General features: G+C 36.2%; 1 protein-coding gene across 13 annotated transcripts in view; it reads left to right on the top strand.

Annotated features, from left to right (window-relative positions):
* Window positions 1-2,016: 2,016 nt before the first annotated feature.
* RYR3 (ryanodine receptor 3) overlaps window positions 2,017-15,985 on the top strand; it is a 202,162-nt gene continuing 188,193 nt past the window's right edge. For 7 of the 13 annotated variants that reach the window (XM_010391291.4, XM_010391311.4, XM_019280210.3 and 4 more), the window contains exon 1: window positions 2,018-2,143. In XM_010391291.4, the coding sequence (XP_010389593.3) occupies window positions 2,093-2,143 (51 nt within the window). In that variant the 5' untranslated portion in view covers window positions 2,018-2,092. Of the gene's footprint in view, window positions 2,144-15,985 lie in introns of all 13 variants that reach the window. The other 6 variants (XM_019280191.3, XM_019280207.3, XM_019280202.3 and 3 more) reach the window with 1 other exon arrangement.

Consider the following 15,985-nt stretch of genomic DNA (forward strand, 5'->3'; position numbering starts at 1 on the left):
TATCTGTATCAAATCCGTTGTGAGTGTAATGGAATCATAGAATGGTTTGGGTTGAAAGGGTCCTTAAAAATCATCTAGTTCCAACACCCCTGTCTTCCCCTACTCCAGCCAAGGAAACCTTGCACTAGAATGCAAAATAAGAAAAGAGTATAAATGTATGGATAGGCATGTGTCATAGTAGGCCTCACTGCCTAGTCTTTTTAGTAAAATCACTGAGTGGCATGCTTTGTCTTTGGGGAAATTTTCCCCACTTCTCAGGTTTTATTTTTTTTCTGGAATAACGATATTCCATAAGGAAGATCTGTTATGGTATGTTCTTTTTATTGATGAGGAAAGAGATAAAACGTCTGTCCAAAAATGACTGGAGTTAAAATAAACACCCACAAAAACACCCAAACACAAAAATGGATGTTCAAATGCCAACCATTATCAGTTTTCTGGCACTTCAGAGAAGTATTTTTCTGCCACATTGCCTTTGCCTTGCACAAAGCTCTTTTGCTTCCTCACAGCAACCAACAAAAACTGTGAGGTGGGGAAAAGGGAGTGGATGGACTGGCAAGGAGAGGCTGTATGACTATATCAGCTAAGGCTTCTGAGTTGCTTTTGACCTGAAATTGCCTGTTGCTGAGTAATGTGATTGGCGTTATTTTTTGGAAGGATTTTCTCAGGGTAATAAGAGAGAGTGTAATAAAACATTTTTCAAAGAGTTCTGCATATCGAGGGGAGAAAATCTTGGGCATCTCATTGTCTGGCTTGTCACTATGCTTATTTTAATTAGTGCAAAATCAGAATATTATTAATTTGGGGGGTGGAAGGGCAGTGTGCATTGGGTTCCATGTCCAGAGGACAGTTGTTTAGAAATTATTAACTTGTGGGCACAGAGTATCTAGTTTCAGTTTTCAGTGTGCTACACCTGTCCTTGTGACCCCAGGAAAGATATTCTTCCCTTATTATGCCTATGTAAATAGTATGTGTTCTTATTGAGAAAAAGACTGTATGCATGTGGTAGTCTGTGAGGGAATATATCAAGTTAAATAGGGACTGCGCAAAGTTTGGGTAATTCTTCTCAGGGGTTGAATGTAGGGGTAAGCTGTGGTTGCAATCTTATCACAAGATTCACGATCATGCAGTGAATTGGCTGGCTAGAGTCTCCTTGGTGCTTTCATCTGTTTCCTTGTGCCCTTTTTGTTTTTCTCCCTTCACTTAATTAAATTTTATTCTAGTGTTGATCTATTTTTTCCCTTGCTTGTTTGCTCATATTGAAGTAATAAATAGCAATTTTCATTAATTACAAATTTCTTCAATAGTGAACTAGAATTTAAAGTTATTTTAGGTTTTATTTTAACATAACTGTGTTTTATGGATTCTGAAGTAAATATGTACCATCTTCTATAAATATTCAGGTGCAGTTCTGAAAAGGTACATATAAAGCCCTTGAAGTCCTTGGGATATAGGTATAAATACCATGTAAAGGGATAGCACAAATAACTACACATAGTTGGTTCAGATCATGAAGTCATCTTGGAAATCAGATTTGCAGCTGCTTATGCAGAGCAGCAAGAAATGGAAATTATTGTAAGCAAGCTGAAAATACCTGCTGTCAAAATCACCTTGTCCTGTGATCATCAGATTTACATCTTTCTGCTGCATAATCAGTAGGTTCGGAATTGCTGAATTTGATACATTTCAGTGCAAAATTGGCTATCCTGATCTGTGAAAATGGAAGCACAGGCTCTGCTTTTATTAACACTTCACCATTATTGCTGTTCTGCCCAGACAGTATCTGGAGGGAAAAAAATCAACACCTAGTGATGCATATAATGCTTCCTGCAATACCTTAACAGTAGGGGGTTTTGCCTCCAGGGTAGAGAGAAAAGGGAGAGAATTGCTTGCTATGAGCTGGAAAAGCAGCGCAGTTGGCTCTGGCAGTGAGGGGGTTGACTGACAGTCTGCAGTGCAGTGGAGTTAGCTGAGCTCCCTATATGGCTGTGGATTAGCTATATGCTAATACTGATAGGAGAGGAGCAGTACAGAGCGCAGTGAGCTGACGGTGGAGGCGATCAGCCTCAGCAGAGCTGACTCCTCAAGAGCCATGGCTGAAGGGGGTGAAGGAGGGGAAGATGAAATACAGTTCCTACGAACTGTAAGTATCTGCTTTTTATAGGTCATGTAGTACATGATTTTGTGTCTCACATCTATTTCTTTTCTGTTGTATTAAAAATAAAGTGTTATTTCTGTGCTGGGCTTTGCCAAATGGCAGAATTGATTTAGTCAGTGGATAAAATAAAGCAAGAATAAGAGCTTTAATAGCATCATGCAGTCTCAGTGTGTTCTTCCCTGAATCTGCTCAATAGCCAGTTTTGTATAAGGAGACCTATTTCCGCTGTAATCCCCTGTGTTTGAAGCGTCCTCATCAACTTTGTACTTGGGTTTCTAAATGTAGCATGCCAAATATGTGACCTCTGAAACTTCTGTCTGGGTTAGATTTCACTGACATTAACAGAAGCTTTGCAAATAGGAGTGCCTTAAAATGATGAATAAACCAAGCAAGCCCCTGATGACCTCTTCTGATAAACATGCACACAGAAGCACACTTGTGTGTAGGAAATTCAACAGATGTTGAAATCAGGGCTCTGCAAACGTTTGGGGTCTTTTCTCTACTTAAAAGAAGCTTATCTTTAAAGGAGATAAGCATTTCTTTGGGAAGGGGTGTTAATTAGTGAAATATCCTCCACTTGGTGTAATTTTCTATAAAAAGCCTTCACACCATTCTTTCCTAAAGGTTTACACAAATCTAGTATGACAACTAATTTGGACTTTTAAGCAAGTAGTGTACATGCATTAATTTTTGGGAAGAGGATAACATCCTTTTCATGTCTCATCTTGTGTCTCCTTATTTTTACCCTGCATGACTAAGAGTGTGTTGTTGTGTAACTAGCATGGAAAAACTGCTATTAAATGTGTGTATTCCCTCCTCTTTCCGTGCTGTCTTTACTTTGCATTTATCGCAAATAATGTTCCATAAACAGACTCCTCTAGAGTTGATTCAACTTTAAAAGGAAAAGTCACTAAAATAAAACATGCTAAGTTCCCAAAGTAAGAAATTACAAGATTGATTTGTGAGAGGCTGGGGTAATTTATTGATGGGAAATAAAGGTTGGAGTAAGGTGATGGCTGCTGCTGTAAATTGTTCAGGTGTGATGAAGTGTCATTAGTACTTTTAAGCCTCAGAGAATTTAATGGAGGGGGGGATGGATAATGACAAGGAAAAATATTTTCCAACATTCCTTCCCTCTACTACACTTTTTAGAGGTACATAATTTAGCAGATTACCCGGCCTTTAGGGAAAGGTGCTTTAATCCAAGACTGGAGCTTTCAATGAGTATCCTTCATCCTTTCACTTTTTAGGATGTTGCCTTGACTGAACAGTCACCCTCAGTGATGGAGTAAGAAGCTTTGCCCTTTCATAGGTAGCCTGTGTGTGCTACATGAGATGGCAATTTCTGCTGCTGTGATACATTCTCGTGCTAGAGTACCTCTATTGCACTTCTTTCCAATGATTACAATGAAGTGCTCAATAGAGGTGTGGGCCAAAAATGGAAATAGCAAAAGGGAGGCTATGCAGAAGCGTTCCTTCCATGTAGTGCTAGGAAATCTTTTACAGGGGAAAGAATGGACGGGATTTGTGTCTTGGAAGTTCTAGCTACTTCTGCTCTAAACAATCATGTCTGTTACTGCTGTCTCCTCTCCATCATAAAACTTCCTTCACCTTCGTGGGGAAGGGATGAATTGTGGTTTCTTAATATACTGAGAAAGGAAATATTTATTAGATACTGAGCGCTACAGTAAGACACACCTTCAGCACTGATTTCTTACAGCTTTTATTGCTGCCTAAACACTGTTTATGCTTACAAACATAAAGTACAGTAGTCCTTAACAACTCTTACAGTGAAATTGTTAATCAATTAGGATCTTCTCCAAACCAAAATATTTTCTGGGAATTTGGATTGTTACTTAATATTTCCAAGGCTTGTGCAGCTGAATCTTCCTTTGAAAATGTTGATATCCGTACTTTTATTTTTGAGTCTTTAGAGAGAAGTTGTCTGGGATATTTTAGGGTCTTGGGGATAACTCTTGGTTAGGTATAAAATAAGATTAGGTGTCTTTTGATTCAAAGATATCATACAGTATTTTTTGAAAGAGCAAGAGAATAAATTCTTAGAAGTCTGCTTAAATTATTGTTTGCTACCTTAAAGACAAATGTCTGTCTGTCTTCGATATTTTGTTGGTTATGATTTTTTTGTCTTAAGTCATTGTTCAGTTTTGTGCCTCACTTCTAGGTTCTCTCCTGACATAACAGGTCAAGAAGCTTCTTAATGCATGATGATGAAATCTGTATTTGTTTCTCTGGAGCAGCAACTTATGGGCACAATTACAAGATTTGATGGAAAACTTTTTACTATCACCTTCTTCCAAAACATTCCTTATATTTGATTAGTTTGGCAGCAATGGGAATGACAAAGACCTAAAGAAAAATTCCAGAGAGGATAACAACACTATCACTGTTCTTGTAGTATTATGTCTTCAGTACTCATTTCAAGTATGTCCTAATGCTTGTGTGAAGCCTTTACATGCAATGACAGCATTTCAAGGAAGGTGTTATTTATACAGCGTAATTTCTGTTCTGAATTTTTCCCTGACTTGTAAGTTCAGTATGAACAAAAATAAATATATAAACACACTTTTTTTTTTTTCTTACACTGCTACCCTGTTGTTATGTCTTTGTTATGAAGTCTTTGGTGTTTTCTTTCTTGTAACAATGCTTGGAATTGTTTATCTGTTTTTCTAGTTGGTGGCTTCCTTCTGGATTTGGCTCTGGATATTCAGCGTGTTAGGTATGGAAGGGAGAAGCAAAGCACTTGTTGCATATGTGTAACATTCAATACTGCTGTGTCTTAGTTTCCTGTTTGTTTAGATGGTTTCCCCCTATTGGTTATTTGTTACCCCTTCCTAAAGTGTGAATATGCGAGAAATCAATGTAGCTGACATTATACAGCATTAGGTGAGAATACATACGCTAACCTGTCCTGTTTTGAGATAACATACTGTGGGATATAGAAAGAACCCTCTGGCCCTTAATGAGTGAGTGCAAAGCATTCTCATTTGAGCCTTTCCTAGCTACTGGGAATTTACTGCTATGATAAATTGATGAAGTCCTCTCCTCTCTGGAAATTATTCACAAGTTCCCACTACTGCTGAATTAGTCAAATATGAGGTGGTCTCGGTCTTGGAGCAGAGAGCTTTTGCCTTCTTCCATTAGAAATATTTAAATAGTCACTTGCTAACAGAAACTGAGAACGTGGTTGAGGATGGGGGGGGAAGTCCCACACCTGCCCAAAGCAGTTCAAATGTAATGAAGCATATCAAAGTTGTTTGCCATATTAGACCCCAGGTGATGGCAGTAACATTAGTTAATAGGTCTATTGCTTTGCTATTTTTCCTAAAAGTAATAATATTAATGAAAGAGTTTCCCCTTATTTTAATAGAAATACATTTTTTTTATTTTTGAGGTTGTTCATTAGTCAAGAAAGTTCTGCCTTGTATTCTGTACATCTAAATAGTGTTTGTGCTGGTGTGTCTGGGCATAAGTGTATATGTGCCTTTGTGTACATGTACATATGTCTGTGTATGTGTGGTCCTTTCTCCAGCTAGTTGCAAGTCCTTCATTTCTGGGAGTGACAAAGGCCTTACCTATTGAGTCTTCCTTAACTTTTGTTCTGATAAACCTCTCCAATCATTATCTAAAAATTTCCACATAGGACTGGGAAACTGTTTTCTTCCATAGACTGGGTGTATTTCTCCCTGTTATACTTAAATAGCAAAATACTGTTACAAAGACCCAGAAGAGAGTATTTGCTTTTTTTTTTTTTCAAGATCTAGTACATGTATGTAAATTTACACAATGAGTTTACAGATATTTTTGGGTTTATTTTTGTATTGAGTTGCTGCTCAAAATCAAGATAATTGAGTGGCTCATACACATATTTATTTGTGGATACGCATTCTTGTCTATATTTCTTGAAAATGAGGTCTTCTACTGTTCAGATGTTAAAAATGAGATGGGAAGTAATCTCAGTTTTACAGTATGAACTGTCAGGTATAGCGTGAATTAGATTTTCTTTTTTTTCCCCCAATTATTTACACTGTTGCCAAATATAAATATAAAAAGTGCTTTTTAAAAACTATTTTAAGAGTTGTATTAATCATTTCAGTTTATCAGGGATTAATGTGGCATAAAACCAGTTCTCCTTTAGATGCTTCTAATACATGTTGTTTCATCGAATCTCTGTTCCTGGTTATCCTGTGTTTCTAGTGACATAACAAAGAGCATATGAAGTGGAGATATAAAAATAATTTTTCCTTAATAGTCCAACTTTATATATGATAGTTATGCTGCTAACTGTATCACAGATCTCTGTCTCTTGATTCAGTACAGTACAGATATATCCTATAAAATACTCACCAGACCAATACTTGTAAACAAACATATTGGACAGATGTCCAAATACGAGACAGTAATGGAAGATATTTCTAGGGAGAAGTCTTTAGCAGTGGTTAATTAAAAACTGAGTAAATGTAGAAATTGATCTCAGTGAGTTGTGCATTAATTTGTAGAAAAGTATAGAAAGGATAAGAAATGCCTTAAGATCACGTCAGTGGAATTCCTTAAGAATGCCTTAAGATCAAATAAGTGAAGGCCTTTTTTAAGGGAGCTGGCACAGATTCTGTGTGCTTTTTGAACAGCTGTGTGTATTCCATTGCATTGTTTTCAAATTAATTAGAACATTTTGTCTATTGTCACTGAAATGTACTGCAATTCATGATACAGCAGTTCTTTAGTCAGTCAAGTCCTTTCAAAAAAAAGCGTAAAAATAAAGAATAATGTTATATAAAACTTGAATTGCTTCCGCGAGTTGGTGTGTATTAGGAGTTCAGATATTTCTGAGTTAAATATTTCTGTATCTGTTAATCTATTTATCTCTGTGCTTTAAATCTCCCCCTTCTGATCCTATTGCTACAGTTGTACAGTTGTATAGCAGTCCATACTTCTAAGTCTTTTAAGTTGTACAACAAAAATTGTGCAACAAAAAAACCAAAAACGACATCATGTTTCTTTCTCTCCCTCTAAAAAGGGTCTTTTAAATAGATTTGGTTTTGCTTCTTAAACTTCAGGCTGTCGCCAGTACAACTACTTGCAACCACTCTTCTTGTCTTATTTTCCTTCATTTTCTACCATGGAAATCTTACTTAATGTTGTAAATTTATCCTGAGTTATGTTTCTAAGAATTTGTAGTGTTCTTCTTTGTAAATAATGTTGCTCCATTTATTTTCACTCATTTAACTCCTGCTTTTACTACCTGCATGTGTTCTCAGCTTTATGAATATTTTTGCCCCGTTTGTCACTATAGGCAAAACTGCTCATGCTCATTCTTTGCTTAGGACTATTTTCCTGCTGAAAGTAGGATCATATTATAGGACAGATTTAGAATATGACAAAGTTTCCAGTGCTGTGTTTATTTTTCATTAAATTAATAGTAAATCTTGTGCAATTAGTTGCAATCTCTTTTCAAGGCAGAATTTAAAGCAAATGCTCTACCGTAGTATAAAGACAACATTCATGGCTTCAGACTGTAGTGTGTGTCTTTTTTTTAACCCCCAAACATGTTGGAATAGTTGCTTGATATCTATATCAGCCTTTCAGTTAATTTGTAATAATTTCTCTTTTGGAGTAAAATAAATTTAAATGTGTGTTTTAGGCTCCTGGCATGAAATAGTTCTTTGCACCATGTTTAGATGGAAAGGGAAACACTTCAGTAATTTGGTATGTTTAATTTAATGAAAGTGGTTTGAAGTTTATAAAAAACCCAACTCTAATAAATACTCTGGGGAAAATGCATTTTCTGTGTGATGGTGTATTAGAAGACTACATCAGGTAAAGGAGAGCAGAAAGATGAAAAGGCAAGTAGAGCTTTTACAGATAAAACAGTGAACAATGAAGACTTGCGTCATGATTAATCAGAGGTGAAGGCTGACTTCTTTCTATCAAATTGAAGGTAGTTGAGGTAGGAGCACGCTTCCAAAAGGTCCTGACACTGCTCTTGAGATGGTACATGGTTTGGTTGGTTTCCTTGAGACATTTCTTACGTTTTATTTAGCATGGATCTATAGACTAGACTGTTTTTCTCCACAAGGATGTAGATCAGTAAAGTTCAGAGATGCATTGTAAAACAATACATAATCATAGTACATGTATGTATGATATATGTATGTATATATTGTATCGTATCATATAATATCATATCATATCATATCATCATATCCTATCAGATCTATGTGATATATATAATTATATGTAATGAGTTGTACTTTAACAAGCTGCTTCATATTGGACCAGTGTACATCAGTAAAAATCAAAACAACATTATACTACATGAACTCAGCATCACGGTTTTCTACTGTTTCATTCTACAGAAAAAATTTTTAAAATGCCATTTCAAAAATAAATCAGTGCATATACTACAATATTACAAATCCAATGTATTGTTAGAAAATACTTGGGAGATTGAACATAGTCATGATAGATTTAGTTTTAAGGATAGAGCTAACTAACTCCTTGTTAGTTTCTTTTCCTTTTTCTTTTTTTCCTTTTTTCCGGTTACATTTCTGGGGGTATTTGGTGTTGATGCAGTTCTGCTGAAATAACATCAAATTTGTTACAGTCAAGAAAAACTCTTCAATCTTGCCTTAGAATTTTAGTGAGTGTAAAGCCTTTTGATAGGACTTGTGACCATGCAATAATCCTAAATTAATAGCCAAACATATATTTCCCTTTTCCTCCTAGCCACACTGGTGGTTGTTGTAGGGATTTGTCTTCTGCTCATGCTCTGCTTTTTGATGTCCAAATGGGAATTAATATCTTCAGTAATAAAGATTGAATTTTTTAGTGATGTTATGCATTTTTATAGAATGCAGCAAGTCGGTTTTCTGATCTCTAGTCCCATGCCATACTAACTGGGTATCGAAATCCAGCAGTGAATATTGCCTCTTCTCAGTTCCCATGGCAGTGCTGTGACCACATAGCCAAATGCTGCCAGGTGCATTAGCTACACATTCCAAAAATTAAAACAGATTTGCACGCATGGAGGAGATGAAAAATAAAATTGGCATGCAGTTATTTTGAAGATATGGAACTCAATAACAGGACACTAGCTAAAAGTTGTGTGTTTCTTGGCTTCATACACAATGCAGTAATCTTCTGAAGTGGAATTGGGAAATATGTGACACCTCAGGGTGCACCTAAAGTAGTTCAAAATTGGGATATGCATTGGAATTATAACAGCCTACAGGGAAGTTGATTTCATTCCCCACTCCCCCGATCTGCTTTTGGTAGTGTCTCGGTATGATGCACACAGAGCTGCTGATTGCCAGTCATTGCACACCTGCTGTCAGTCGACTCTCAGTCTCCACAGACGTGGTTCAGCTGTAAATAGGAGCTGATGACCAGTCTGTAACCACCCTTTTCCAGTTCCCTCTTCTGGCACATTGCATCCATGGGGATGAGTGTCAGCTACTGTCAGCAGAAGTAACAGCAGAGACATCAGCAACATAAAGTGAAAGATTCAGTAGTAACATCAGGTTTGTTCCTTCTACTGGGCTTTTATCCAAATAAGCAAGTGCTAGTTCCTCAGTGAGCTGAGTAGTCAGCACACGCCTGAGCTGTTTTTAGTCCACAGCAAACATCTCTGTCAATCCTGAATATTTCAGCTACTTCAGCACTCAATCATGTTCGCTAATACCTTATACTAGAAAACCAACTTCCCTTGACAAAATTGCAACAATCTGAAATCTCTTCAATAACTAAGTAATACAGAAGAACTGCAACTTAAATAAAATCTTATAAAATTACTTGTACAAAAAATAGAATTTCAACTTGCAAATTGAAGCACCTTTTTAAAAGAGGATGCAGAATTAATTTACAGCACTGGAAGTTTAACATGCTTTCAAACTACATCAGCAGTACCATGTACAAATAGGAGTACAAGGATCATCAAGCTTAGAATATATACTAGTACTAAAGCCACAGGTGATTCACTAGAATGCTCAAGGCCAAATGACTCCCATTTCCCAAGACTCTGATGCTCATTGTCATCACTGCCTCATCTTTTCTGTATATGGAAAATTCTCAGAAGACCTATACACCTGATACATATTAAAGATACTTAATGTCAGCAGTTTGTATAATTCAGAAGCTGTTAAAGAATGTATGGAAATGTCGATAAAATTAGTTAACATTTTGACTAAAAAAAAAAAAAAAATTACCTCCACAGCTGTCAGTATTAAACTCCAATTTAACATCATAACTGTCTTCTCAAGTGCATATCCATTTCTGTTGCACTTTTCAAGAGACCAAAATCAATAGACCTTATAGTTTCCTTGTGGCCAAAGCTGGGAAAGGTAGAGTTTAGAATTTGGAATATCTCAGTCTGATCATATAGATCATGATTGCATTTGTAGTTACAAGGTAACCTCTTTGTGAAGAATATTCATGGGACAAAAGATTTTTTGCTGCATTCATATTGACCATTACAGGACTAAATGCTAGTAGGGATTATTAAGATCTGATTTTCTGATTTGTCTGTGGAAAGTTAATACTGATTGTGTGCCAAACCTTCGCTTAAATTTTTTGCATTTTTCCTTTATTTTATGAGCTACTTTGATATATTAGAGTTAATAGAGTGAGTTTTTTTAAATCCATAGGAAAACATTAACATTCTAATTTGCAGACACTAAAGCTTTTCTTTAAGAGTTGTGAGTTGCTCCTTCCTTGCTTTCCTAGTAAAGTTTTGCAGATCTCTTGGAAATCTTTGTTTATTTTAATTACTTTGTTACCATTTCCTAAGTTTTTAGACAGTAACAAATTTCCTCAAAGAAGAAAAAAAGAAGGATATCACCTGCATTTAAAATATATTGATATGAATATATACTGATAATGTTAAAAAAATTCTTTATTAAGGAAAAGAACTTTATCAGAAGGGAAAATGATTTTCTTACTAAGGTCTTTGTTCATTTTTTGATTTGAAAAGCTGCAATTTGATGACTCATTGTGAATGGCCTAGCTAGCCAAACTGCAGATAAGTTACAGAAGCTGTTGTTAATGACCTTTTACTGCAAATCAGAGTATAGTTGCTATTTCTTGTCATAGATGAGGTTTGCTTGTCACAAGCAATAAGCTGTAATGTTGTATCCACTAGTGCCTTGCTATTGGAAAACACCAACTTTGAGAAAAGCTGAACAAGGCAGTATGACATTTCTGTGATTTATTTGAAATTCAGGAAGCTTGGTGGTATGTGGAAGACTCTAGATTCATTCACAGCATGTAAATTGAATTTCATGACAGAAGTTTGTTTTTGTTAGAAAGACCCATTTTGTTCTACCAGGGATCTTCCTAAGCCAGCTTCTCTCAAGGTTGACCTTAGGCTTAAATAACATCACTGACGAAATAAGGGCCTGTTTATAAAGCTTAACTTGCCAATTAGAGCAGTAATATGAACTTTCTTGCCCTTGCCAATATGAAGACCATTTAGAATCATAAATCACAACATTCTAAAGGGTGAAATGTGTTCACCACAATGCAAAAAATGGAGGGGGAGGAGAAATCTGCAAGGGAAAAAAAAAGATGAAAGAGGTGATATTCTGTTAAAGATAATCCATGGCATCTGCAGAATATTTCTAGTGCTATTTAGAAAATTAATCACATTATTACAAAGTTCTATAATGTGTTCATGCAATTTAACTATATCCTGATTAATTTACTACTTTTACATCTGTGTCTCTTTTTTTGTTTTTCTAAAACAAACTAGACAGAGAGCCAATGATAACATGGGAGTTGATGGAAGATTATCCTGGCCTTAGGCTACTTCCAGGCAACATCAGTTAACAATATCCAGTCTCTTTACTTCTGTGCATCCCTTAAATCTCCAGCACTACTGCTGTAGGTAAACACCCTATCAGCTAGCTGTGTAATGTAGGTATACTGGAACACCAGAACCAGACACCAGCTTCTGTGTACTCTGGTTTCTCTTTCTATCATTTCTTAAGCCAGCAAAATGATGCTTGCAGTTGTTACAATAGAAGTCACAGAGCTATTCCTCTGAAGTGCAGCTGCAGAGGACAGAAGCAAAGACACAGTTACTATTTTCTGGAAACCAGGAATAGGACATTAGGAAGAAGTTCTTCACAGAAGGGGTGATGAGGCATTGGAATGGGCTGCCCAGGGATGTGGTAGAGTCACCACCCCTGGAGGTGTTTAAGGAAAGACTGGATGTGGCACTTGTTACCGGGATCTAGTTGACAAGGTGGTTGGTCATAGTTGGGCTCAATGATCTCAAAGGTCTCTTTCAACCTAGTTGATTCTGTGATTCTGTAATATCGTATAAGCATGACAAAAAATAGTGAGCTTTTAGCAGTGCTGAGTTAGCTCCCATCTGACCATGTCACCAGGGAGGTGTAGTCTTCCTGGATTGAGGTGGCATCTCAAAAATAACTTATACCTCCTTTTGTTCAAGCAGAGATTTATGTAGTCAGGATTCTTGGTACACATCACCATTGTCTGGGATTTTTAAGGTTGTTGGTTTGATTATAGGATAATTGCATATTGATTTGTAAGCATTTGGGGGTGGGGGATGTGCAAGGTGAAGAGTTACAATATTTGCAGAAATGCACAGATGATGCAGACAATGTTGGGCAATGTGCTTGTGTCCTAAAATAGAGGTCTGAAGCAATGGCAGCACCTGCTTCTTCCCAAGTACTTCTTCTCCTGTTACAATATTCTATATGCATATTCAGTCTGGTTACTTTCTGTCTAGTACATACATAGTTTGCACAGCTCTTGTGACTATTAGTTGTGCTTGAATCATTGGCCACAGGTCTTGTCTTCAGCTATTTACAAGTAAGTGTAATGTCCATATGTAGAACTTGATAAAATGTTATAGCTATACGTCAGTCATTGGTAGCCATATGTCGTGAGAGCATACTGTTGCTAAATCATAATTGGGAGGTAAATGTTCTAAATGTGAGAGCCTGTAGATGCACAAAGGGAGATTTACTGCATCTGTGGTTCAATTTAAAAAAAACAATTAGGCATTTAATTTCTATGCCTTTTATATTATGATTTGACTCAGCATTATAGAAGTAGAACAATCACTCCTTATGTTGCAATGAGAAGTAGTAGTTTCAGTCCAGTGATCTAATGATGGCCAAATTTGAAAGACTTATCTTAAACCACCTCAAGTGAGCCATGATTAAAACCCATATTTTAGCATAATTAATGTGCTCTGAAGGACTCTCTTAATGTTTGCAGCTGTAATTCAAACTGTGGTGTTAATCTAAGTAAGCAAAATAGTACCTGTGATGTAACACAAATATATAGACTATCTGGGCAAGAAACTTTTTGTTTTGGTTTTTTTTTTAATATTTGACTTGTTTTGATTTTGATTCTGTTGCACCTAGAAAAAGGCTAGAATCTACTTGTGTACAAACACGAGAAAACAGGGCATTCTCTGACAAAAAGAGCTTACCTTAATGTGTGGATGGACAGGCTGCAGATGAGTACACAAGGAAAGTATGGTCAGTATGAATAGGAGTCATAACACATTTGAAATGTTACTCTACAAAATGAAGGATTAAATAAAAGTTAAATTAAACAGGTGAAACCACAAGAATAAACAAACAAATAAAAACCCAAACAAATCAGAAAATGCTAGTGGGTTACCTCTGCAGGGAATTACCCTCTGGGAGATGATCGATGATTGCCCAACCAAAATCAAAAACCAACCCTAACTTGAATGTTTTGTAGATGGGCATTTGTGATTGGTACCACAAACTTAACAGAAATGGAATTGGCTTGATTGAAGGGATGGCAACTAAAGGAAGTGTTGCAAAATGTAGAATATTCCCTTAAGAAAGGATATTCTTTGATGTTTGATCTTTGTATACTTTCAAGCCTAATCAACAAGAAGGGAGATTTAATCCATGAAACAGAGAGCAGCTAACAACCAAGTTCTAAGTGATGCCCATGAGTTAGAAACACAAATTACTTGTTGGTAGAATTGCCTTGTTAAGGTATAGAGCTGGACATGCTTCAGCAATCTCAGACCTAGTGGGAGGTTAACAAGGCTTGGAAAGTAGGATGCCCTCTGAAAGTGGACACAAAGAATGCAGAATTTATAGACCGTCTGGCAGAGCTCCCAAGATAAGGAAGAAACCAATAAACACAACTCAGCAACTGTGCTGAAATCAGCTCCAACTGCCTAAAAGGTAATTCTGGCAGGGGGAGACTGTGACCACTGGAACAAGAAACCCACCAACCCCAAAGAAGAGAAAGCTTGAGCATGTGGAGCAATCAGCATGGGAAATGAGAGAATCATTAACCAATAGAAGATAGAATACTAATTAATAAGAGAACTATGCAACTTGCAGCAAACTAATTCCTTAGTTTGCTAATATGTACAAATAGTAAAAATTTTTGATGGTTGCTGTGCTTGATTTGTGGAATACCACCAGACACCCAGGCTTGCACAGCTCTGAAATAAATAATCAATGTCTCTCTCAAGTGTGTCATTATTGGCTTGCTGTGTATTGGGAAATGAATTTGATTTTTGTGGACAACAGAAAGATGAGTTGTAAAAGATATAATTATTTAATGGGATAGGAAGGAAAAGACTAAGATAAAATTATCCCACAGAGATAGATTTTTTTTTGTTTTTTATCACAAAATAAAAAAAAGAAGTATGTGGATAGAGTTCACTAGGGAGAAAGAGAACCTTTATATTCAGTCACTGTGAGTACTCATTAGTAGTGAATATTCTCAAGGAGAGACTGACACACCAGTTCATATCCATTTCCCCTTTAGCTCTACCTGAGGGTATAAAAAACAGAGTGAGAACAACTGCCTTTCTGTCTCTTGTTGTTTGAGGTCATAAAAAAAAATTAAGGAATTATAACAAATGGCAGGCTTTTCATTAATTTTGATATGTATGACGTGTCAGAATTGTGGGACTTACCAGGAATTTGCTTGGTCTTAATGGAAAATTGCAAATAGGTATTTTTCTTCTTCAGCTTCAAAGGAGAATCTACATTCAGTAATAAGCAAGGATGCATTTTCTTAAATATAGAAGGAATACAACAAACAGATAAAGATACTTTGCTGATAACACTGAAATTCCTCTGTCATTACTCCTCAAAGGCCATCTTCATATGTTCTTCTTCAGATTTGTTAAGTGACTGAGACTTTCCAGTCTTTTTGTTCGCTTTATTTTTACTACATAGCATCCATCTGAACTATCTTTTCTCAGATAAGTCTTGCATTTGCTTTCAGTTAATGTGGAGACATTTTCTTATGCATCACAAGAACAGAGGACTGGGAAGAACTTTTTGAGTCATGGAATCCATTTTGAACTGAAGTTCAATTTTAGAGCTAATTATAGCTTTTCTCCGGCTGCTTTTATCAAGGTACCAATTCACTGATCTAGTAATTTTCCTTCAGTTTTTCAGCTTAAATATTTTTATATATTTACAGATATTTTTCACGTGTCCAAACTGTAATTTATCAATATATTTATAAAGAAGAATTCTATTCCCTCTCCAGTTTGTCTTTTCTGGAATAAGTAGACGGAGTTTGTTTAGCTTACTGTCATATGACTGAATGTTTGGTTTCCTTACAATTTGGTTTTCTCTTGTTTATACTCTTGCTGTCTCACTCTCCTTTAAACATTGGTGACAACCACTTCTTGGACACTGACATAGTAAATTCCTCTTTTTTGGCCAGGACTTGCTCACCTGCATAGCAAAGCCATATTGACATATATATTAAAGAATATAAATTCAACGTAGACAGCAACCTAAAAAAAAGACAAGCTATGTATCT

This window comes from Corvus cornix, chromosome 5 (assembly GCF_000738735.6).
Source record: "Corvus cornix cornix isolate S_Up_H32 chromosome 5, ASM73873v5, whole genome shotgun sequence".
Classification (NCBI taxonomy): domain Eukaryota; kingdom Metazoa; phylum Chordata; class Aves; order Passeriformes; family Corvidae; genus Corvus; species Corvus cornix.